At 36.4% G+C, this 26,792-nt stretch overlaps 1 protein-coding gene across 3 annotated transcripts in view; it reads left to right on the top strand.

Moving 5' to 3' along the window:
• The first annotated feature begins 11,017 nt into the window (after positions 1–11,017).
• LOC18429770 (ferredoxin thioredoxin reductase catalytic beta chain family protein) overlaps positions 11,018–26,792 on the top strand; it is a 33,233-nt gene continuing 17,458 nt past the window's right edge. For all 3 annotated transcript variants that reach the window (XM_011623467.3, XM_011623468.3, XM_011623469.3), the window contains exon 1: positions 11,018–11,252. In XM_011623467.3, coding sequence (XP_011621769.1) covers positions 11,144–11,252 — 109 coding nt within the window. In that variant the 5' untranslated portion in view covers positions 11,018–11,143. The remainder of the gene's footprint in view (positions 11,253–26,792) is intronic.

Raw genomic sequence — 26,792 nt, 5'->3', positions numbered from 1 at the left:
CATGAATTACCAACTGCTTTCTGGAATAAAAAACAGCATATTGTCGGATTACCATATGAACCCGATTTTAATGAAACAAAAATCCCAACGAAAGCTCGTCCTATTCAAATGAATACTGAATTACTTCAAACATGTCATATGGCGATCAAAGATCTCCTTCAAAAGGAACTTATCCATCCAAGCCTATCTCCATGGAGCTGCTTTGCTTTTAATGTCAATAAAAACGCTGAACAGGAACGAGGAGTCCCACGATTAGTCATCAACTATAAACCTCTCAATAAGGTCTTACAATGGATAAGATATCCTATTCCCAACAAAAAAAGATTTATTGGACCGATTAGTACATGCTGTTATCATTTCAAAATTTGATTTAAAATCAGGATTCTGGCAAATTCAGATAAAAGAAGAAGACAAATATAAAACTGATTTTAATGTACCATTCGGACAATATGAATGGAATGTAATGCCTTTTGGTCTTAAAAATGCTCCATCTGAATTTCAAAAAATTATGAATGATGTCTTTAATCCTTATTATAAATTTATAATTGTTTACATAGATGATGTACTGGTCTATGCTGACTCCTTAGATCAACATTTCAAACATCTTCATACTTTCATCAATACTATCAAACATGCTGGTTTAGTTGTTTCTGCTAAAAAACTTAATTTGTTCCAAACCAAAATCTGATTTCTAAGACATAATTTTAATCAAGGTACAATTATCCCCATTGATAGATCAATTTGCTGATAAATTCCCTGATAAAATTTTAGACAAAACAGAAGTGCAACGATTTCTAGGGTGTCTTAATTATATTATTAATTTCTATCAAAATCTTGCCATAGAAGCCAAACCTTTATATGATAGGTTAAAAAAGAATCCTCCCCCATGGATTGAGATCCATATTTTGGTTGTTCAACGACTTAAGTAAAAAGCCAAAGAATTACCTTGCTTAACACTTCCCAATCCTACTGCATTTAAAATCATTGAATGCAATGCCTCTGACTTAGGTCTCGGCGGTATACTAAAACAATGGTGTGATTCTACTGAGCAATTAATTCGCTTTACTTCTAAAGCATGGAATCCTACACAAATGAATTTTTTATATATATATATATATGTGTGTGTGTGTGTGTGTGTGTGTGTGTGTGTGAGTGTATGTGTGTGTGTGTGTGTTGCGGCAGGAGGCTGCCCCAATATCCGTTTCTCTCTCTCTCAGGTTGGGGCCACGTGCCCCAACCCTCTCTCCCTCTCTTTCCCCCCACTACCACTCTCTCCCCCTCTCTTTCTCCCTCCCTCTCTCTCTCCCCATTCTCTCTTTCTCAATGTCTAAAATTAGCTTTTTAGTATAAAAAATTTCTTGTAAATTAGCTTCATGTGTTTAAAATTAGCTTTTATCTCTTTTTTTTTTTCTTGAATGACCATCACAAAACTTTGAAGTACCCATTTCACTCAATTCCATAATTTTCTTTTAGGCTAAGCACATGTCAATCAAGGAAACTACAAACAAGTGAAACAAGAAATTTTATAGAAATCATAACAATAAACATAATCAACATTAAAGTAGTATGCAACACTCTAATCACATTGGCCCTTCCTTCACCAAACTTTGAACATTGGCTCAAAGGAAATTCATGTTGGGTTTTCAGTTTCACATCCTCTTGTGAAAGTCCCGTATCTTCAATTTTTCTACCTTGCCGAATAGTTATATCAAGACCTTGCTTTATACCACTAAGATCTTCAGTTGCCAAACCATGTGCCTCCTTTTGAGCTTTATTTTTCTTTACAACCAAATTTACCTTTTCACTTACAATTGTGCTCCCTAATAATTTATGCAAGTTTCCTTCATAACTAAATCCCGCTTTGAAACTTTGAGCGCTCCGCCTTGCTTGGTAAATTTGTAGCCTTCCATATCTAGATAAAAAAGTGAAATCAAACTCTTCTTTAAATCTAGTACATGCCTCATATTTTCAAATATTTGAACTATCACATCATACATCTTTATACGAATCGTCATTCCAGTCGTTTTACTCATTGAATTATTTTCAATTGATGCTAAACCTCACATAGCTCATATGCATCAAATCACTATCTTGACATGATGTGTGGCTCCACTATCAAGTATCAAACTTTGATAGTACATAGGATTACATCTCACCATCAACACCTCATCTTCAATATAACCGCATGTTAATAATTCAACTTGGTAAGCCTCATTCTTGGCTTCACCTTTCCTTTTCATTCCCAATCCAAAACACTTTGAGGCATTTTGCCTTTTTATTTGGCAATAATATTTTTTTTATGTGACCAAACTTGACACAAAACCAACAACCTTTGTCATAAAACCCCCTCAAGTTTGATTAACTACTTGAGGAATTTCTTGATGAACCAATCTATTCATCCTACCGGCCTTTTGCCATAAGGACATCCACTCTCAAACCCATCGATGTCAGCTTTCGAAGTTCATTGGCAAGAAGAGCCACTACACACAAAGCCCAAATCAAGAAAATATGTGTTACTCCAACTCAATATAATAACAAGGTTATTGTAGGATTCTGACAATGTACAAAGTAAGATGACCAACTTATCTTCATCCTCCATTATCACACCGATACTTTTAAGTTGACCAATGATATTATTAAATTAATTCAAATGTTCCAACACTTTTGCACCATTTTTCATTCTCAATGAATACAATTTTCTTTTTAAGAAAATTCAGTTTGTGAGATATTTTATCTGATATAAACTTTTCAAATTTTTCTACAAATCTTTTGTCGTTTTTTGTCAAATAATATTAAGGAAAAAGTTTATATAAGGATGCAACCTTATAATGTAGAACTACGGACGCACTGAAAAATCCATCGAAAAAGGTAGTTTTAATATGGAAAAACCCTTTGATTGATCATCTCGAAATCGAGATGTATGACCATGAAAAATAAAAATATTTTAAGTCTAAAAAATTGTGCATTTTACAACATATTGTCTACACCGTCTATTTTCAAGATTTTCATATGTTTATAGATCTACTTGATTTTAACCATTTTTGAAATTTAAAATTTTATAATTAGATATAAAAATAGATTTTGAGATAATCCTAAGAACATTTTACATCAAAAGTATATACCATGATAAAATTTGAAGGTGCACCTTACCTCTACACTTACGGATGCATCCGTATACCAACTGCATCCTAATATTAAACAACTCTTCATTCGTCAATCACAAGTGAATAATGGCTTGTACCTTCATATCAAGTTCCTCCCAATCATCATCGATCATATTTACTGGTTTTTTATCTTTTCCAAGTAATGCATTGTGTTGTCCTTGATGTACTAATACATCTTGCATTTTTTATTTTCAGATTTCAAAATCATCTTTCCCATTAAACGTTTCCACTTCAAACTTGTGAGATGTCATTTTTTCAAAAATATTACACCACTTCCTTGAGCTCTAATATCACTTTTTGGCAACTGAGGCTTTCTCGGTTACCTCTTATTGTGCCAAATAGGGGTAACTCAAATGCCTACTTGATGTTGTGAGCACCCCATAATAATGAATCCAACACCCAAATAAAACACCCAAAAACGATAATGTGTGTGCAATATTTTTAGAAAAATATAGAAACATGAAAACAAGTAATATGGAAAATCTTTAAACCACAACACAAGAAAAAGTAAAAGACACATATTTACGTGGTTCACCCAAATAGGTCATGCTCACGGGCAAGAGGGCAATGATACATTCACTATCCAAGGAAGAAATTTACAAATTTGAGGTTTTGTAGATATTACTTCATACAATAGCAAGGAAAATTCAAATAGAAATTTCCTTCCTACTATAATACCACCATTAATCGAATCATCTATTCGTCTTTGTCGACTAAGACTGTCGCTGCGAAGAAATCCTAATAAAATCTGACCCAATACAAGGGCCACAATAGTATTAGGATTTGTACAAGAAACTCCCGATCTCTACCTCCCAAAACTTCTCTATACTTTTCTTTTCCTTTCGTTATGTTTTATGTTTCCAAAAATGGCTTTAATGAGCCTCCATAAAAAGCTTATTTTTTATGACGAAAATACTCCTTTACCAAAGAGAAAATACAAAATTGGGGTGATTTGCATCATCGTCGCGACAAAAAAAAGAGAGAGGCTTAGGTAAAAAAATTTTGGGTGAATGGCTTAAGTAAAGTTGAGAGAAAGTCTTGAGAGAAAAAGAGAGTATATCATTTGAGATTAATTTGATTTTTTTTTTATGCCCAGCCCGGCTTGGCCTAAAGCCCCAAAGAGGCCCGAAACCCTGAAGCCCGGGCCAACCATTGGCAAGCCCACATGCAATATATATGAACAAGGAAAAATATCCCATTCGCAACCATTGGCATGCCTACGCAATGTATTTACAAACAAGGAAAGTATCCAGAGGAAAGGGGTTGGGGTTGTATTGGTAGCATCCCCACACTCAGATACCACATCGTGGTCTCCATTCCTACCGCTAACACTCCCAATTAACACCTTCAAAAATGTGACTCCCTAATCTATTGAAAAAAATGGGTAAGGGCCTATCTTCCCCACTTAATTACCCCCAAAAAAAAAAGAAGGAAAGTATCCCCACTTAGTTATCCCCAAAAAAAAAAAAAAAAAAAGAAAGTATCCCATCTACATCATTTGGATAGGCGGAAGGGTGCACAAACACCCTTCCAACGGTGGAGATTTCATAAGACCGTATCCAGTGGCAAATATTAAGTCTCATATTTTATTTTTATTTTTATTTTATTTATATTTAAATAAGATATTTATCTGAATTTTGTGGGGTAGATGTATTTTTATAAATATAACTAAAAAGAAATGACTAAAATATTTTAAATAGAAAAAGAACCAAAATATCCTTAAATTTATTTTGATCAATATTTTTATTAAAAATATTTTTCATTATTTTTATTCAATTCTACTTATAAAAATGAAGCTAAATACCAAATTCCATATTGATATCTTTTTTCAATAATAATAATAATAAAGCTATAAAATTCAATTTTGATCCTTCGATGAGGCTAGTTCAATCTAAACCATTAAGAGTCCACAGCCTGTGGATGCAATACCAACCCATAAAGCAATACAGACAGAAAGGTCATCACCATTATTCATATGATCTAGAGCGCATGGATGACCCATCTACTTCCCTGTAAAAATTAGAAAGAGAAAGATCACAATTTTTTAGTACAATTTTGGGATTTGAATAAGGGATCCACGACAATATGTGTAGGTTGAGAAGTATGAATTAATATAAAAAAGAAAAAGTTTATGTAGAGCCAAGGATCCAAACAATCATATTACAGCCCATCTAAAAACTTTCACTAGAAGAGGTTGTTTTGATGCCCAAATATTCTCAAATTGATCATCTCGACATCAAGGTGCATGGAAATGAGAAAAAAATTGTATTTCAAGTTTTGAAAATAGTGCATGTTGTAACATATTTTGGACCGTCAATTTTTATGATTTTTTAAGTTTTCATAGATCCGCTCGATCTACACTATTTTTTAAGCTTTAAATTTTATAATTAAAGATGAAAATATATTTTAATAGCATCACAAAGATTTTCAGTATTAAAACCGTATTTCTCGACACCATTTGAAGGTGATCTTTACTTTGATTGTTTAGAGAGTCAGCTCTATACAAACCGAACCATATAAAAATTGCTGCTCCTGGACAATGGGGGATTGCTATCAAAGTGGGTGACAAAATTAGGCCAGGATGTTATTTTGTTAAACATTTGGGCTACCCTATTTACTTGTGGCGACAAGATCCTCGACTCTTTCAATCACTTGTACATAAAATATGGAATAAATACGAAAGTAACTTTTAAATCGTCTGCTTTTTGTTTATCTTTTATTCTTGTTCCATAAAAATCCCTCTTTGAACTCGAATGTTATGTTTAAATTTTTATTTGTTATGTGAATTTATTGATAATTAGGTAAAAATAAAAGAAAATTTAGCTAAATATCCATTTTAGTTTTCATTATTATTAAATACCAAATACTTTATGTTATTACTAATATATCTATTTTTAAGACTTCATAACAATTCTTTTAAAAAAAATGAAACTGCCAAGTTTTGATTTTTCAAAAACTGAAATCAGGTCAATTTTTCTTTTTTAAAGTTACGTAAATATCTGTTTTGGTTAGGGTGAATGTATGTGAAGCCGAAGGGTTGGGGCTTCCTATGCTGCAAACTTATCTCTCTGGTTTTCATGACGCCGTGGACTTCAGAAAGTGGGCGAATTTTGCAGTGGCAGGAGCTACGGCCCATGATTCGCCATTGTTGGGAGAGAAAGGTGTTGAGAAATTGTCCACTGCTCATGCGACTGTGTATCTCGCTTGAGCAACTATTCGATCAAATAGATGTCTCCTTGAACAAAGCTCAAAAATCAAATGAACCCAACTCGATCCTCATAAATATCATATAAGTGGATCGCATTGGGGTGAGGAGAAACATTTTCAACAATCTTTCTCATGCCCAAAATCTCATTAGTGAGCAAAGTGTCGGCGATCGCAACCTGTTTCCATGTGGGTAATCCAGAGGCTGTTTTGCAAGATAGCATAGACTGGTTTCTCGGTGGAAGAGAGAGAGAAAGAAAGGTTGAGAGAATACATAAAGGACCCACAAGAAAAAAAAAAATTTCAATTTAAAATTTTCAATCTAATTTTAGGTTTTTCAAAAATTGAAATTGACATGATCACAGTTTTTTAAAAACTGAAAATAGATAGTTTTGCCTTTTTAAAAAAAATTGTTATGAAGTCCAAAACAACGGACATATCAGTAATAACGAAAAGTATTCGGTATTTTGGTAATAACGGAAATTAAAAAGGATATTTACTTAATTTTCCCAAAAATAAATATCTTTACCCAATTGAAAAATTTGCCTAACTTGTTTTCTATTTTTTGTTAACAAAGTAAAATTAGATAGTTGACTTAGAATAAAAAAATAATAAAAACTTGAAAAGATTTAGAATGCAATTAAATATAGTAATTTGAAACAGGATTCCTACCAAAATAAGAAACCCACTAAAAATTAATGAAATTTGAACACGAGGGAAATTAAATAATAGCATAAATAATATCAGATAATTAAATAAGGATGTTGTTTGCATAAGGTTGCAACCTTAAACAATTATAAGACGTACCTCCAAATTTTAAGATGCACTTTTGGTGTTAATAAATCTTTGGATGGCCTAAGAATCTATTTTCATCTCTAATTATAAATTTTTAAACTCTAGAAATAATTCAAAACAATTATATTTATAAACAAATTAAAAACTTGAAAATGGATGGTTTGAATTATATGTTGCAAGATACACTATATTTTGGATTCAAAATCTTTTCTTTCATAACTATATATCTTGATTGGAAATAATCAATTAGAGAGTTTCCCAACACTAAAAAAAGCCTTTTCTAATGGATTTTTTTGAAGCGCTTTGATTCTACAGTTTAAGGTTGCAACCTTATTAAACTTTTCCCAAATATAAAAAAAATCATATTCATTTTTCATAAACTAGAGAAAATAAATAGGAACGAGGGCTAAAAAAAAGTAGAACTTATACAAGAAAGATTTCTTCATTATGAGTTACAGAATGAATTCTCAACTATATTTTACGTATGGATTAAAAACCAAGACGTGAATATAAGAAATTAAATAACTTTAAAAATAAGGGAATTCTATAAAAAAAATCCTCTAATTTTTTTTTAAATTTAAGAAGAGGGGGGCATATATATATTATGCTCCAATCTCACTTTTCTCAATTTTTTTTTATTTTCAAATTACTTCCTATTGAGACATCTAATTTCCCAATAGGGGTCACTTTCTTTCCAGTGAAAGATGGGTTTGATCATGTCTAAGACGGAACAAGTTAAGACATCCAATGTTCGAACAAAAATAAAGACAAAGTGGCCTAGTTAGGATACTCAATATCGGAACTTGGCCACTCATCAAATTGTTTGAGCAAAAGATTAATTCAGACATTGGATGAACCATTTTTTTGTCTTAACATATTTTTGTAACTAGAAATTATTGAAGGACTAAGTTCCGACATTTAACGTCCAAACTAGGACAAATTCTATAAGAAATGACCGGTTCAAATAGCGAATTGGGGTTAATTTGAGAATAAAAATTTTTAAACACTTGGAGATTGGAGTGTAAAATATAAAATAAATGGAACTATTTTATAATTATGTAACTAAAATTGTTAAATAAAAGCCAAATAATAATTTGTTCTAAGGGTTCATATGGATAGGGAACTTTCGAGAAAAATCTAGTATTTTTCTAAATTAAAAAAGCGTTCCACATATTTGCACTTTTATGCTTAAGCACCACTTTTTTTATTTTTTATTTTTTAAATTACCTTGAGTTTGTACATCCAATATCCTAATGAAGGTTTGCTTTGTTGAGTGAAAGATTGATTTGGACATTGAATGCATGAACCAATTTTTTTTTTGGGTAATTGGGCTACTTCACATATCAAATGTCCCATTTGGTCTTCCACTAAAAATGGCAAATGGTCAGGTTCGAACATTGAATGTCCAAACTCAGCCGCTTGTCAAAAAAAAATTTTGAGCAAAAGCGATGTTCCATCATCCAAAATCTGAACCAATCTTTTACTCCAAGAAACGAAGTGGGTTCAAACATCCAATTTCCAAACCCGAACACTTCTAACTTTTTGTTTTGAGCATGGGTTGGGTTCGGATAATGGAAGACGAGTCTGAAAATTAAATGTAGTTCACTTTTCATGTTCTGAGTGAAGTACCGATTTGGACATCTAATGTTTGAATCGCCTGTCATTAAAAAAAATAATGAGTGATTGGGTCATCTATTTTTTAAATAAAAGACCAATTCAGCCATTAGATGTCCAAACTTGTCCAACTACAAAATATCAATGTCTCAAGCCTAGCAACAAAAAAAGAAAATCATTTTAGATATTTGATGTTGAAACTTGTGTAATTACAAAAAATTAGTTCATACATCCAATATTTGACCCGTTTTGTTCCCTGAAAATATGTCTTTTGGCAACCCATTCCCATAAAAACGGCCTGTAAATAGAGGTGGTAATGGACCCGAGACCTGCAAGGTATACCCGATATTGGTCAAGTATGGGTTTAGCATTTGGATTTGACGGGTCGAGTCTGGGTCTAAAACTTGAACCTGAACACTATACGGGTGTGGGTCTAGGTCTAGCTGGATCCAACTCGTACCCATAAATTGTTAGAGATAAAATACTTTACTTTAGGCCCTATTCATTAGGGTGTATTAAGGATCGTATATAATTAGAACTAGTAGTCATCTTTAGCTATTAAACGACAAATCACACTGCTTAAAATCTAATAATGGATGATTGTGACCTTGTTGCTAATAATACGGGTATATGATGGTAAAAAAAAGAAAAAAATAAGCTCATTGTGAGGGTGACAATGGACCCGAGACTTGATAGGGTAGACTCAAGACCCGACGGGTATTGGTATAGATCCAATTTTTAGATCCGACGAATCAGGTTCAAATCCAAACCCAGACCCGAATCTATTTGGGTATAGGTTTGGATCCAATCAGACCCGACCCATATCAGACCCGTTGCCACCCCTACCTGTAAATGCAATTTGGATGCCCTCCTAGCGTAAAGAGTCCAATTTCTGTATGGAGATCGATTTCCACATTTTAAACCTTTTGTGGAAATGTGGATTACATGAAAATATGTCGATCTAACATTTTTAGGAGATTGAAAGACAGACACGGGCCCCAAAAACTTGCGGTAAGTTGTATTTTATAAAGTGGGTTGAGGTTCGCCCCAAAAAAAAGAACCTCAAACCCCTAAAGCTGTAATAATTATTATAATTAAAATAATTAATATATGAATAATAAATAATACATATTTTACATTAATTATAGTTAATTATATATTACTATATCGTACTAATTTGTATATTGTAATAGATATAATATTGCAATCTATAATTAATATATTGTATACAAAATAATTAATATACAATTAATATATTAATAATATATGCAATATTATGATACATAATATAATATTTTATTATTTCATAAGGGCATGTTTGGTTTGCTCAAAAATATTTCTCAAGAAATATTTTCATGTACAAAAATTATTTCATCTGGTTAGGCGTGAGAATATTTTCATACTAATTAGCTATAGAATATTTTCATACTAATTAGCTATCAATTGATGTAAAAAAAATGTATTTTGACCAATTATATGAAAATATTTCTACATGTAACCACATGAGAAAATTATTTCACATGAAAATATTTTCTGAAAAGTATTCTCACATAAAACATATGTGCTCCAATATTATAATATTATATTATAAAATTATTGGGAGATACGTCTTCCAAGCAATGAAAACCAACGTGGTCAGATTCGCTTCGGAGTCTTCCATTTGGTGAGAAATATTAATCATTTCGGTGCTTCAGTCGATTCGAGGGAAGATTTCGGAATTTTTTTAATTTAATTTAATATATATAAAATATATACAAATAATAAATAATAAAAATAATAAAAAATAAAAAATACTTTTATATAACTATTTCTTTGTTGGCCAAAGCAAATCCAAAACATACCCGAAACAGACCTGAATCTGACCAAAACAGACGAAAGCGGCCCAAATCTGACCGAAAAGACGACACCAGGATTTGCTTCACTTCGGCTTATGCCTAAAATAAAAAATATTCCGCCTATTTGGCCGAAGTGAAACGAATTTAATAATATTATGGACACCGATTTCCAAGGAACAACGGGGAGAAAATTGAAAAGCTCTAATTTGAAATAAAGAAATTTGAAAAATAAAACTTTGGAGTAGAATACAAATATGTGTGACTATTTTAAAAATTTAAAAATATTTTTAATTTTTCCTACAAAAATTAAAATTTCCGTCCATTCTTATTTTATCTTATCGAGCAGCACGTGGCATTGGATAGTTGACGAGAGACAAAGAAGAGAAGGGATGAGAAAAGGAGCGAGAGAGAGAGATCTGAAGGACGGGAGAAAGGCGAGGGACAAAATTTGACACCCACGTTTGTGGCGGCAACAATACTCCACACCCCTCACCCAAATCTCTCTCTCTCTCTCTCTCCTCACACAACGCCATGGCTCTTCTGCAACTCCAAACCTCTCTCTGCAAAACAACAGGCTTCATAAGGTCCCCAAATCGTTCACCTCGTGTCTACTCTGTTGTCCCCGCAATCAGAGCAAAAGGTAGAAATCTGCAGTTTTATTTCAGCTTTTGAATTCTATAAGGTTCAAATCATTGTTCCGTGTGCTATTTAACTGTGAATTTATGGCAATGAAATTTTGGGAGCCCCTCCTGTTTCTTTTTCTTTGATCCGTCTCTTGCTTCACTTCTTAGTTCCATTGATCTTCTTGTTGTTTGGAATGCTCTGGCATACCTATATTATTTTGCTTTTCTTGTTTGATGATGGAATGTGTAGTTAAATTCATCGAAGTCGAGGAGTTTCTGCTACCATGAGTGGCGTACGGTTTTGATTTATTGAGAGCTTTGATGCGTCTTTATTATTTCGCTCTCATTCTCTATGAATGCTTCCATGAGTGGCTGAATTCCTACTGTTTTGCTTTCTAAAACTAAGAGCTGTTTCCATGTGCTGTAATTAGACATGGTTTTTATACAAATGTGAATATTTTCTCCCAAACTTTTGCGTTAACTACTTGTTTTTACATGTGATTAGGTTATTAAGCGGATAATGGCTTTTTGTTGACACTACACTTCTGTTTTCATGGACAGTCTTTTGAAAACCTATGAATTGAATGGGAAAAATTTTCCTGGTATTATTGTCAAATACTTTTCTTTGACATATTTATCATTTCTTTCAACATACTTGAAAGCTAGAGTGCCATGTTTATGTTTTTTTTGCCCTGAAAAAAGCCCGATGCTATTCTCTTTATTATTTTCAACGACATTTTTGTGAAGTTATAGAAACTTGCATTTATTTTTATGTACAATATCTTATTTCCTTTTTTATGTATTCATATTAGGAAGGTGATTTATTGCATATGTTACTTTAGTAGTACACAACTTTGTAACTTTACAAATTGGGGTTCTTGTACACATCTTCAGTAAGCCCTGAGGGCTCTCAAATACATTAAAATTTAGTATTTTCTCACATGGTATCAGAGCGAGGTTCATATTCAAGGTGTGCATTTCTCGTCCCTCAAGCATTGTCGCCGATTTTCAAAATGAGTCTCGTGCTCACCTAGTCAGCGTATCTTCTTCCTTGGGTCGATCATCCATGGGTGTGCAAACAACGGTAGAAGTTTATCGACATCGTCTGCTTAATCAACGATCCTAGTAGGCTGTCATCCCTATTTTTGCTATTTGCATTGCCTGATTTTGCTATTTGCATTACTTGCTTTTGCATGTTTGGAATTTGCATCAAGAAGTTTTCATCAAAGAGTTAACTTACTCAATGTTGTGTCATACAAGCTACTCATGAAAATTGTTTTGCTATTTGCATTACTCAATGTTGAGTCATGCAAGTTGCTCTTCCACGGCTTTTTTGTGCTGCTGCACCCATTTGATCTGTTGCTCTTGAAAATAGTTGGGAAGATTTTGGGCTTGTGTCTCGAGAGAAAAGTTCTTCCCAAATCGGTTAGGTAGAGAGTCAAAACCCATAGATCTGAGCTCGCCGTAGAGAGAGATGATCGGGGCATGCCACTTTCACATTCTCCACTGCCACATATCCCTTTGCTGCCAGGCTCCCTTATGATGCCAAACCCTTGTTGAGCCAGATCTGAAACCTACCTTTAAGAAATGCTTTCAGTCTGCCCTTTGATATCGGACCCCTGTTGAACCGAATTTGAAGCCTACATCTGAAAATGACTTTTGAAAACAACCGATCTGCACCATCTTCAAAACAACCATCGAGTCGTGTTTCGACTCTTTGATCTGTCTCTGTACCGAGTCGTGTTTCGACTCTTTGATCTGTCTCTCTGCCGAGTCGTGTTTCGACTATCTGATCTGTTTTGGATCTTACTGTTCTCAACTCCGAATCTAAGGTCCAATTATGCTTGTTGATCCGCTGCTGATTTCTGTTGGCTCTTCCAAGTGCCTCCTGTTTAATGATCGAATTTCTCGATCCTAGTTGTTAATCAAGTTTTTAGTTACTTGATCATGTTTAATGATTAAGTTTTCCATTACTCAATCCTATTGGATGATGATTTTTTCGTTACTCGATCCTGTGTAATGATCGAGTTTTTTTCATTACTCGATCTTGTCTGTTCTGGAGGCTTGTTGATTTGCTGTTATGCGAGATTTCTCTGTTCGAGGCGTTGATTTTTTAGGATCGCTAATTTGTAGCTGCTCATGCTTCTTTTGTTCCTGCTTTGTTTCTAAGGCTTGCCTTCAGTTATCCAAACTCAAGTTGCTATCTCGTAACTCATCTTGAGTTTGAAGGGAGTGTAGAAATTATAGAAATGTGCACTTATTTTTTGGTATAATATTTTCTTCATTTTATGTGTACCCATATTAGGAAGGTAGTTCATTACATATATTACTTTTTTTAGTGGTACACAACTTTGTAATCTTATAAATTGGGGCTCATGTGAGAAAATACTGAATTTCAATGTATTTCAGAGCCCTCATGGCTTATTGAAGATGTGTACAAGAGCCTCAATTTATAAAGTTACAAAGCTGTGTACTATTAAAAAAAATAACAAATGAATGAATCACTTTCCTAATATGGATACACATAAAAGGAAATAAGATATTGTACACAAAAATAAATGCAAGTTGCTATAACTTCACACTTCCCCTCAAACTTAAGATGCTTAAGAGAGAGCAATTGGAGTTTGGGCAATAAAAGACAACCCTCAGAAACATAACGTGAACAGAAGATCGAGCAGCGACAAATCAACAAACCTCAGAAACAGACGGCTCAAACAGAACAAGCTCAAGCATTAGCAGATCAGCAAGCCCTAAGAACAGATGGCCATATCAGAGTAGGCTCGAGCCATCAGACAAAAAATTCCAAATCTTCACCGGAGAAAGAAAAACAGTTGAGACAACCGATAAAACAGAATGACACTTAGAAGAGCCAACAAAACTCAGTGTGGATTCAAGACCGATTCAACAACACACAGATCATAACCAACATGATCGAGTAACCAAACAAACAAGCTCGATCATACAAATAAGACCAAACAACGCGAAGATGAACTCAGAAAACCTACAATTTTTTTGTTTTTTGGACAAGTTTCAGAGGGTTGATGACAATATCAGATCAGAGTGGCTAGGTGAGATTTCAGACAGATCTGGACAGTGAGATCAAGATCCAGAAGCAAAAATAGGGCAGTTTTTCAGATGGGGCAGATCTGCTGATTTCAGAGGTCATTTTTTAGAGGTGGATTTGGCGGCGGGTTTCAAATCCGGCTCAATAAGGGTCCGACATCAATGGGGAGCCTGGGAATGACGGGTTCTATAGAGGTTGCAAAGTGCCTCAGAAACCTTCCAAATGCAACAACAACAACAAATACATCAACAATAACGATAAATATATGAGAAGCAAATACGGGGAGTCGAAACATGACTCCACATCAGAGTCTTAGGAATAACCCTTAAAACATGGCACCCACCATCATGTATAGCCTGAGAAACCAGACCCATGAGACCCACACTTCCTCCTCCATAAACCAAGTCGATATCTCTCCCCACTAGTTCAATAGAATATGCAAACCCTTCTAAATTGAGACTTATTTTTCTGCTCCATGGCTATCAATTGATTCCTTGTTCCCTCTCTCTTTCTTTCTCTCTCTCTCTCTCTCTCTCTCTCTCTCTCTCTCTCTATAAAGAGATCTCAGCATGGCAGCAATCAGCCATTTCAAATTGGGAACAAAGCGAGGGAACAATCTCGCACTTTCTCTCTCTAGGAGATGTTCAGGTACAAAACAATGAGATGCAAACTATGATGAGCAAAGAGACCTGCTGTGGAGAAGACGGGGACTGTTTCTTCAGATTTAATGGATGGTATTCTGTCTAATGAAGATTTCCAGTTGATCAAGGAGCTTAACTGGACACCAGGTCTTCACATGCAACAATACTTTTTAGTTGCCAATATAGCATACCCATTGCAACAGGTATCATGGAGAAAGCAACTAAGGCATTGTGATCTCGCAATGCTAGGTTTTCTCATGAGATATTCAAAGAAAGAACCAAAGAGATCAGGTCAACAGAGTTTTGGTACTAGGCATTGGAGCAAGGTTCAAGGTCATGAGGGCAGCGAGAAGGAGAATCAAGACGCTGGGGATTCGAGTAAAGTTGTTGTTGGGTCTTCTGGGTAAGGTGTAGATCATGGAGAGGAAGTTAAACAGGTGAATGAATCGATGTCTAGCGAGGAGAGAGGAGTGGAGTTTTCCAAGTATCACTTGGCAGGAGCTACAACAACCCACACATAACTTGGAATCTGATCTTGACTCTGAACTCAATTTGCCCTCCTGCTCCATCTGGTCATGCTCGAGTAAACCCTTATCGACTGGTTCTTTGGAAAGGGTGATGCACACAATATCAAAAAAGAATTGTAGAGAGAGAAAGAGTATTGAAATTTTCAACGATGAGGTATTCCATATCAAGCAATGGAAAATCAGCTTAGTGTGGAGAGTCGAAACACGACTCGACAGAAGGGCTCAAATCAGACGATTGTAGAGGTGCAGATCAATCCGGCAGTCGGTGTCAAAAAACTTATAGCTTTGATACCATATGAAAAACTGTATTTCTATATATTTGAGCCTTAAGCCCCCATGGAAGATGCATTTCAGAGCTTATCGAAGATGTGAACAAGAGCCCCAATTTATAAGATTACAACATTGTGTACTACTAAATAAAGTAACATTTGCAATGAACCAGTTTCCTAATATAGGGTACACATAAAAGGAATGACAATATTGTACCAAAAAATAAGTGCAAGTTTTTATAATTTCCACAGTTTTCACACCTTCCCTGTTGTTTTTTTAATCACCCCTTTCCTTTTGTTTCAATGGCTTTGTGGGGTGTTTCCTTACGGTTCTTTTTTATGGAACTCCCTTACTCATTTCAATGTGAAATTGCTTCTTCTATAAATAGTAGGAACTATGCATTCTGTAAACTATTAAGATCGATTTGATTCCTATTAATGGAAATGCTCACGGTCAAAATATACAAATTATCCTTGCTTTTTACAAGCATTTGAATGTCGAAACACATTTTTTCTGCCCAAGTGTAAGTATTAGGGGCAGGATGGACATTTTATTCCTTTGGAAGAGTTGTTTCTTTTTCTTAATTTTGTGCTTCTCTTTCTTCATTTAAGGCTATAATATCATATTTGTATTTCAATAGGTAAGATTTGAAGCAATGTTATTGATATATTGTGTCTAGAGGAATATATTTTTCCTATGGCCTTTATTTGCAATTGCAAGTTGTTGAACAATCATTTCTTTCCATTGATTGACAAATTGTACTTGCACACAATGATCAAAGAGTTTGCAAGAATCCAGCTTTTACGACCTATTATATATCACGATAGGTCTAGAAAAACATTTTTTATTTGACCAGTTTAGTAGGGAAGGGTTCCCCTACCCTTGGTAGGAATGGAATTCAAGACCTCACATTGTGGTACCCCGTCTCCCTAGTCACCTAATCTTGAGCCCAATCCTAGAAAAGAAAACAAAAAAAAAGCAGTTTTTAAATATAATGCATTCAATATTCACATCCATGGATTACGCATAGGAGACTAGTCTTAACTCAATTAAGACACCGGTGTTTTGGGTTTGACTGAAATTGGTTAAAGGCATGCTGAAGAAAGTGTAATTTGTGTAATTTTCATACAACCTTTGACCTATAAAAAACTTCATGTTTTCTGTTTTTGGATCAGTAATTTTGATTTTGCTGAACAAAATTGATTTACAAGAATATGTGCTCATTTTCCATTTACAAAATTGAGCCTATATACCACAAACTCTATAGAATAACAAAAACTTATTTGCTCACAACCAACGAAGACTTTGAAACACCATCCTTGGGAGAGCATTTGCCTCACTATTTATCTCCCTAGCTAAGTGATTGAACTGCACCTCTAGCTTACTCATGTGGTCCCAAATTTCATCGAGCACGTTCAAGTGCCATGGGCACAAAGCTTTTCCACTAACCCATTGTACCACAATACTTGAGTCTCCCTCAATTTTGGGCCATGACCATTTTTCTTCCACCAACCCGATACTCCATAGGAGGGACCGGGATAGGGGTGGGAATGGGTGGGGTTGGGTCCCAGGCAACCCCAACCCGAACCCAACCGAATTAAGTTTTACATGTTCAGATTGGGTCCAAGTCATTTGGACCCCGGACCAACATCTAGAAATTATAAAAATAGAAACAAACTAATTTATATATTGTATAGTATATATTTAATATATTTTTATATATATTCTATATTCGGACAGGTCGGATCAAGTCGACCCTGACCCACAACAGACCTAACCCAATGGGGTCCATGCCGAAGTCTGACCTGGACTCGGACCCGACTTGGGTCGGGCTGAAGTCATTGGAGCCCAGACACCCGATTGCCACCCCTAAGCCGGGCTTCGGCATTATTGTAGCCACAGTCGGGGGAGGGGACCTGAGTTGCTAATTGATGTCCTCTCTTCATGGTTCCTCACAGGGCCCCTCCAATTCGTAGAGCCTGAGTGTCCCCTTGGGCTTCCATCAAAACTGAGCTTCAGGTCTTCATGGCACCTTATGGGGGCGAAGTTCGCCTGTTACATTTACATTTCTTGGGAGCCTGGTTTTTTGAATGTGATTAAATTGGAGAGGAAACCTAATGAACTGTAGCCCCAAAGTTCCTTCATTGACTTCCCCTAAGATATTATTGTGGGCATAATCGTAGCTTTTAAGGATTTTACTTCTCTTCTTTTGTCCGTAAAGTTTTTGTTATTCCTTTCCACCCACAAAAGCCACAAGGTTGCAAGCAATATAAAAAACCATAACAGCAAGCCTAACTTGGGTAATGGTGGAGAAAACTGTTGTCTAAAAGATCATTTCATTTGGAAAGTCAACTTTTTCCCCAAAAAAAAATAAAATCAGTTCATTTGACTTTATTTAAGATGACGACATGCATGAGATATGAAAATTGGTTTTCAGTATAACTAAGCAGAAGATCCCCTATCCAGTACACATAGTAGACTTGAACTCTGTTGTGCCTTGCTGGAGACTGTATTTTAAGTGGATTTGTGGATGAATACTTTGAGTGCTTGCTCAATCCCCTCATGATTTTATTTGCTTTTAAAGAAGCCTTAGACACCATTAGGAGGCATCATTTGGACTCCATAAATGTTAGATATATGATGGAGAGAAACAGTGTGTAGAAGTGAATTCAGAATTCAGATGCCTTTGACAGTAGTCCAGAAGTGTGTGTGTGTGTGTGTATATATATATATATATATATATATATATATATATATATAAATATATATTGTTTGCACTCTAGAGAGATATTAGATATATGAAGGAGAGACAAAGAATGTAAAAGTGAATTCAAACGCCTTTGATTAGGTGATGTTACTCCAACCCCCATTTATCCATCCTCCTTAATGGATCACCGAAAAGTTTCTTCTCGGCTGGGATCCCCTCACCCCTTTCCTCTTTGCCATAGCCATATTGTTTGCACTCTAGAGAGATATTAGATATATGAGGGAGAGACAAAGAATGTAAAAGTGAATTCAAACGCCTTTGATGAGGTGATGTTACTCCAACCCCCATTTATCCATCCTCCTTAATGGATCACCGAAAAGTTTCTTCTCGGCTGGGATCCCTTCACCCCTTTCCTCTTTGCCATAGCCATGGAAGTCTTCTCTAGATCCCTCTCCCGCCTCTACCAGTCTGGTCTTCTCTCTGGCTTCACCACTAACAACCAGGGTCCCTTGGTGTCACACTTGCAATACGCAGATGACACCTTGGTCTTCCTAGACGCCACCGAGAGGAGATTAACACCCTCAAACTCTTTCTCCAATGCTTCCAGACAGCTACAGGGTTCAAAGTTAAAATGAGTAAATCCAAAATGATGGGCGTTGCCTTGTCATCTGACGAGGTGGCTGCCCTTATTCCAGACTGGGACTGCAAAGTGGAAAATCTCCCCTCCACTTACCTGGATCTTTCTCTGGGGCTAGGGAAACCCAAAAAAAGACTTTGGTCCCAGGTTCTTGACAAAGTTGAGAGATGCCTAACCACCTGGAAAGGTAGATATCTCTCACGAGCGGGCAGAGTAATCCTGATCAAGGCCACCCACCCTAGTATATCTCATGTCCCTGTTCCAGATGCCGGCACAGGTGGCCAACCGCATAGAACAACTTATGCGAAATTTCCTATGGTCAAGCCAGGCAGAGAAGACAAAATTTCACCTGGTAGCTTGGGATAACACCTGCCTACCAAGAAAACAAGGGGGCTTAGGGATTCGCATCCTCAAAAAGCATAACACAACTCTTTTAGGCAAATGGTAGCGGCGCCTTGCCACCCAACCAAATGCTCTTTGAGCTTAAATATTGTGCAAAAAATACAAGATCTAGGAGGATACTTGGGTACCAGAGAGCATTCAAAAACATAAGGCATCTGGAGTGTGGTTGTCTTTAGCTTCTTCCCTACCACAGTTCACAAGGCACATTAGATTCCACACTAGAGTTGGTACTAGAGTTAAATTCTGGACAGACCTCTGGATCGATACTTCCTTTGTGCAAGGCCTCCCTTCCCTCTTCTCCCTCTCCACTGACTGTAACTCCTCTATTTATGAGGAATTGCCTCTCGTGGGTAGCAGAAGAACCTGTTGTCCTTCATTTCATAGACACCTCTCTGAGGACGAGTGCACTCAGTTCCTACATCTATTGGGCACTCTATCCTCCCACTTCCTCCCCTCCTTCGACAGTGACTCTTTGGTATGGACCATATCCCTCTCTGGCCTTTTTTCAGTAGCTTCTTTCTAAAAAGCCCTCATTCAACCCCCAACCTTCCCCCTCAACCCCACTTCTATCTTGTCAAAAGTGTGGTCCAACATCGCCCCACCAAAGATCCAGTTCTTTAGTTGGATTACCTGCTCTCAAAGAGCCCTCACAGTCGACCAATTACAAAGAAGAAGTCTCTCCTTACCAAACAGATGTGCCCTATGTCTCTGTGAGGAGGAATCTAACCCCCACTTGTTCATTCTTTGCGACTTTTCCAGTAAACTCTGGTCACTTGTTCTCCAGCTTTTCGGCCTCCAATGGGTTACCCCAACCACGTTCAAAGCACTCATCACCCACAACTTCGCTTCTCAGTGGCCCTTGGCTGGGAAAATATTATGGAAGGCCACGGTGGCTGCTACAATATGGTCTCTCAGGCTGGAAAGGAGCAATAGGATCTTCAACGGTGCTCAGCTACAATAGCCAGCTCTCTTCCACAAGATAGTCTCTTTAACCACCTTCTGGGCTTCTCAACACAAATCCGTTTCGGGCATCCTGAGGAACACTTTCTTTCCTCAATGGCAAAACATACTTATCCATAGACCTCACAAACCCCCAAGAATTAGCAGTTGGCAACCCCCTCCAAAGGGCAGCATCAAGCTGAACTTTGATGGCTGCTCCTTAGGCAACCCTAGTCCCTCAAGCGCAGGGGGAGTTTTCAGAGATAGCTAGGGCTATGTCCTCTTTACTCTTTCGATACTTCTAGGGACTTTCGACTCTCAATATGTAGAAGCCATGGCTCTCTTATTGGGATTGAGAAACTTTAATTCCTCCTGGGGTTCTACATTGATAGTGGAAGGAGATTCTTCTAACACCATATCCTAGGCACGAGGCTTGTCCCCCCCTCCTTGTCAATTGCCCTCAATCTTTGATGAAATTTCACATTTATGTAGGGTTACCAGCGTCTTATGGCACCATACCTAGAGGATGTCCAACAATCTAGCAAATCTACTGGTGAAGGAGGGAGCTAGTTTGCATTCAGACTCCCAGGCTAGGTCCAACTCCTTTTTTGTTCAGGACCTCAGCAGTACTGACTCCTAGACTAGGTCCAACTCTTTTTTTGTGCAGGACCTCAGCTGTACAGAATAGCACCTCTCCCATTGAGCAAGCCATTGCTCAGTTTTTTGTATTTCTCATTGTAAATCTTGTAACATGGAGCGCTTCTTATAAGCCTATATTGATAATGAAAGACTAATGTATATTCACTGTTAGCCACCCAAGGAGGGTGCGGTTTCAGTCATATCTTTTGTAAACTCCTATAGAAATACAATGTTAACAGTTATCAAAAAAAAAAAAACGCCTTTGATAGTGGTCCAAAAGTGACTCATTGAAGTATATGCACACACATACACACATATATGTGTGTGTGTGTACACATATATATACATAGACATATACATATATTTGGAGTGGGTTAATGTTCTTCAAATCGCTATGGAGAAAAGAAAAAAGAATTTCAAGAGGCGCTTATGATGTTTGGTTTGGCAAAATATAGAGACATGAAGTTAGTGGCATTGTGTGATGAATGGTGCATCCTGGTATTGTAGGATTCTCGAGTTCAACTTGGTGGGGACAAATCCTGCACACTATGTGTGCCTAACCTCATGAGGTTCCACTAAATGTCTAACGGCTAGGTGGTCACCCTCCAGGATTGATTTTTAAAATTAGGGATATGGATATGATGTATGACATTTATAGATGACAAATCCTCTATCCCTTTGGTGTTTTTGTAGGACATCTATTTATGAAGGTGTGCACTAATCAAATCTCTTGAGATCTAGTTGTGAATCATGGCATCTTTTTGGAACGTATCAACTTCAGAGTTCATATTATCCATCTTGCATATGGTGGCATCCTGTGTAATATATAATTTTTTGAGAGGATCTAGAGACTTTGTGAACCACAAGCATTTGAGAGCCATCATCATCATCATCATCATTTTAGCCTTTTCTCAATTAATTGGGGTTGGCTCTATGAATCCTGATTTTCCATTCTACTCTATTATAGGCCATATCCTCAATGGGGCCATAAGTCTCCATATCTTTTCGGACTACTTCCAACCACGTCTTTTTGAGCCTACCCCTTGCCCTTTTCAGTTCTTCCACTTGAGCTAAGTTGCATCTCCTTACAGGTGTTGTACTTGGTTGGCACCACACATGGGCAGCCCACCTAATCTACTCTCTCATTTTATCGGCTATTGGTGCCACACTTAAATTCTCTCGAATAGATTCATTTTGAATTCTATCCCTTCTTGTTTTTCCACTCATCAATCTCAACATCCTCATCTCCGCTACACTCATTCTTTTTGTCAGTCCAACATTTCCCCCCATAGAGCAAAGCTGGTCTCACCGTTGTCCTGTAGAACTTGTCCTTCAACCTCATTGGTATGCGGCGATCTCATAAAATTCTAGTTGCACATCTTCACTTCGTCCACCCAACTCTAATTCTATGTGCGACGTCTTCCTCGATCTCTGCATTTTCCTGGATTATCGACCCAAGATATGGAAAGTGCGGTCTTTTTTGTACTTGCTGACTGTCAATCTTGACTACTTCCTCGTCTCTACTCCTATTATTACTAACCTTGCACTCCATATACTCTGTATTAGTCCGACTAATTTTAAGACCTTTGGATTCTAGAGCATCCCTCCAAAGTTCTAACTTTGTGTTGACGTCATTTCGGGTCTCATCAATCAAAACTATCATCTGCGAACAACATGCACCACGGTACCTCTTCCTGTAAGTGTCTAGTTAAGTCGTCCATAACTAAGACAAAGAGGTATGGGCTCATTGTTGACCCTTGATGTACGCCTATTATCACTAAAAACTCACTCATCTGTCCACTAGTTGCTCGTACACTAGTTAGTACTCCATCGTACATATCTCTCACCAAGTCGATGTAGTGTCCGGAAACACCTTTCTTTTCCAACACCTGCTGAATCAATTCTCAAGGTACTCTATCATAAGCTTTCTCTAGATCAATAAAGACTATGTGGAGGTCTTTTCCCTTCGCTCTAAGCCTTTGAGAGCCATTTTATAAAAATATTTAAGACCTGGAATATTGATATGACCATTTCTAAATGAAATATTTATGTTATATAATCTCTTTCCAGGGACCAACCCAAGCTAATCTTTGTGAATGTTGACCCCTGTTTGAAATTGACAGGGAGGTTACCCTTTGACATCTAAAGTTTGAATGCATCCGCATGGACCTTCTTTGATGTCTAAAGTTCAAAAGTGATACCCACTTTGATTGATTTCATAATCAGTTCGGCTGATTCCAGAATCAAGTCCTGGCGTATTTCTGTTGAAATCTAGATTTAAACACTTCATAACAAACTGTGTAGTGGATTCCTTTTCTCAATTTAAATTATAAGAACTCAACCTGAAATTCAATGAAATGTAGAGGGATTTCCATCCTAATTTTTAGCAAGTTCAGAAAGAATTAGTTTCTGGCTTATTTCTTTTGAAATCTGGAATTAAATACTTCGCACAAAACTGTGTAGTGGGTTCTTTTTTAAATTTTTTTTTTTTTGAAGACTCCTTAATTTCAGCAAGATCTACAGGGATTTCCATCTTAATTTTGAGAAAATTTTGAAAGTTAGTCATCTATCAATTTACTGTAGAAACATTTAGTGATATTTTGAGACTTGGTCCAAATTATAAAATTTCAGTTTCTAATCCCTGTCAACACCAAATTGAAATCGAGGATGCTATTGGCTTGAAATTAGAACACCTTGCTATAGCTCACTGGTTAAAACCCTTCATTTGGATATCATTTCTGTTGGTTCAAAACTCTTGCATCCCCAAAATAAAGAACCACACAGAATGCCCAGGATTTGTCATGTCATACATTACCATGTTCATGTTCTTTGAAATTAACATGTTGGTTGTCACTGGATATAATCAAAGGGATGATGGGTTGTGCAAAACACCAAGAAGCATGTCAGACATGCTACAATGTCCCCACCAAAATGTGTCTCACAAACACACATCACATGCACACATGCATTATATGGCCATGGGAGAATAAGTCGGGAAGTGACTTTTAAAGTCCTTTCTAGCAACTCATTTTCCCTCCAATTTTCCTCAAACGTTCACACTCTCATGTACCCACTTATTTCTAAATCTCTCCTAAAAAATATGTTTTTGTTTCTTCTAACCCAATGATAAATCATCATTTTTACATTATAAATTAACAACAAATAAAATTGGTATATACTTATTGTTGTAAGTATCTTGAAAACTATGAAACAAAACCAATGTTTCTAAAAAGTGGTGAGTGTTTGATTTTATATTGTACAATCAGACTGGATGGTGAATAATGTGATTCCTTGAAATATTGCAATTTAAATATTCATACAGCAAGTGAGCACGTGATCCCTTGACCTATCGAAATATTATGTGATGGAGGAAATTGTTGAATGGAGAAAAGGAAGAGAGGGCAACAAGTGGAATTTATTGATATCTTTCCTGTCAAATTAGGGATGTATATAAAATAACAGCTCACAATAGAGAAAAATATCCTTACACAATCTTAGAATGGCATACAAATGCAGTACCACAATCCCTTCACAGAGGCCATTCAAAATGCAGTGCAGCTATTCCTCTATAATCTGCCCCCTACATTATCTTGCAAAGGCTCACTACTTTTCTTGGTGTTTTCATGGACCTAAGCTTCCACCGAGAAAGTCATAGTGTCCCAAAGTTGACCATGTATCATCTGGTGATGAAACCTAATTTGCCTATGAGTAGCTTAATAGAATGAGATATCCTTTATGCTACATTAGAATACCCGTGCTTGGCTTGGACCTCAAGTCAAAATCTAACCAACAGTTCTCATGTGACTCGTCCGTGGTGCATGCAGGAATGGGCTGACCACCTCTCTGTGTAGGTGGTGTAGGGTTGTTGCGTCTACCAATGCCCTTGGCAGTTTCTCTTTCATCAATTGGAAGTGATTGGATTGGCTATTGCTTTTTCAGTTTCCTTTTGAGGATCTAAGGAATATATTTCTCTGAGAAATGAAAAAATAATATTACTGGACTTCATATGCTCCATCTCAAGAAAGTATCCCCTAGTTCTTTTGAGTATTAAGATGAAAGTATATAATTTCTTACTATGTCTTATCTCTTGCAAGCACAATATCATTTATGTACACTAGAAATTCATTCGTCACCCACCCCTCAATAGACATCTTATAATCACTCGTATGCCACTTGGATCCAGAAGTCATGACTACTGAACTTTTCTAACCATGGCCTTGGCGATTGCTTCAATCCATATAGATTGACTTCTTTAGTTTCCACACCATCTCAAGCTTCCCTTGGGTCAAAAACCTAGTAACGAATCCATGTACACTTCCTCCTCTAGGTTAACATGGAGAAATGAATTCTTGACACGAGGGCCACTATCTGTTAGCTGCAAGGGACAAGCTCACTCTCTGAGGATTCAGTATCTCCATGTTGTCTACGCTACACATTTGAGTATGTCACTAGCCATGCTTTGTACATTTTGACAGATTCATCTAGTTCAAATTGTATGCTTGCCTTTGGTAGTTATACGATATACCAACTCTTATTCTTTCAAAGGTGTCAACGTCTTTCCCCTTGGCCTTCTTCCACACAGGATGGGTACCAGATTCAGTAGCTTGTGGGTTCTAAACGGAGTCATTACAAGCATGCAAATCCTGAAGAGCTGGCAAATAATAATAATAATAGCAGGTAAATCACTCTATACAATTACCATGGCTACTAAGGTTGTGACCACAGCGACAACCAGACCCTATCGTCATCCTTGTCCGTCTCATTTGAGGTCTGTGGACTTTGGTCCGTTGCACTAGCCATACTATCCCTAAGTAGAAAGACATTGATACCCCACTGCCCCAAGGCATCACTTGTTATGTAGGAAACATTTTTTTGACATTATATAGGAAACATTTTTTGGATAATCATACATTGAGTAGCATAAAATTCATTTTGTATACTCAATGGGAGTTGATTTTGGTAGTATGATAATCGATTGTTTCATTTTATTAGTAGATTATGTAGTAAAAAATGAACTTTCATATTAAATAATGCAGTGCAAGTGCAAGATATGTACATTCATATCAAGGTAACTCACTCTTGCCACTTGCTTTCTAGCAAGGATAGGATCTTTCATCTATAGATATACAATATAACATTGAAATATCAAGAGAAAAAAATTGAAGTAAGAAACCTACATAAATATAGAATTAGCAGTACATGCAGGAATTGATAGTTTTGCGATGTTGGAGGAACTTTGATGGGTTTGGGCATGGGTAACAGTTCACTGCTCATCACTTCATTGTTCTCATATCGTAAATGGTGGGAATGTTTTTATAGTCGCAGGTTGTAAGAAGACTGAAATCTTCTTGTGTCGGTATTTGATTGGTCTGTTCATACGTTTGATAGCAATGGTTTCAATATTCCTAAGAGCTCTGTTACAAATATGTACCAAAAAACTGCCGTGGTATAAGCAATTTGTACTCCTTATATGACAGAATACAGTTGGCTACATGATATTTGTGCAGCAGATTGGTTTCAGTCCCTGGAGTTGCATATGGAGAATTCTCTCTGGACGCTTTCATGCTGAGAATCAAGTGAATATCTCATTTTGTGCTCTATAAAAAGAAAACTTAACAATAGCCTGTTGTTGTTGTTTCTGTGTTATAGTGGTAAAATAATTGCAAGTTTTCAATTATAGAACTATGGTGTGTCACTGCTGTTTCTGCTTCATGTTATGATCTTTTAAACT

The sequence above is a fragment of the Amborella trichopoda genome, chromosome 10, assembly GCF_054954075.1.
Source record: "Amborella trichopoda isolate Santa Cruz 75 chromosome 10, AtrichopodaSantaCruz75HAP2 v2.0, whole genome shotgun sequence".
NCBI lineage: Eukaryota > Viridiplantae > Streptophyta > Magnoliopsida > Amborellales > Amborellaceae > Amborella > Amborella trichopoda.
The sequence above is the reverse complement of the archived record's forward strand: the minus strand, read 5'-3'. Positions and strand labels throughout refer to the sequence as shown.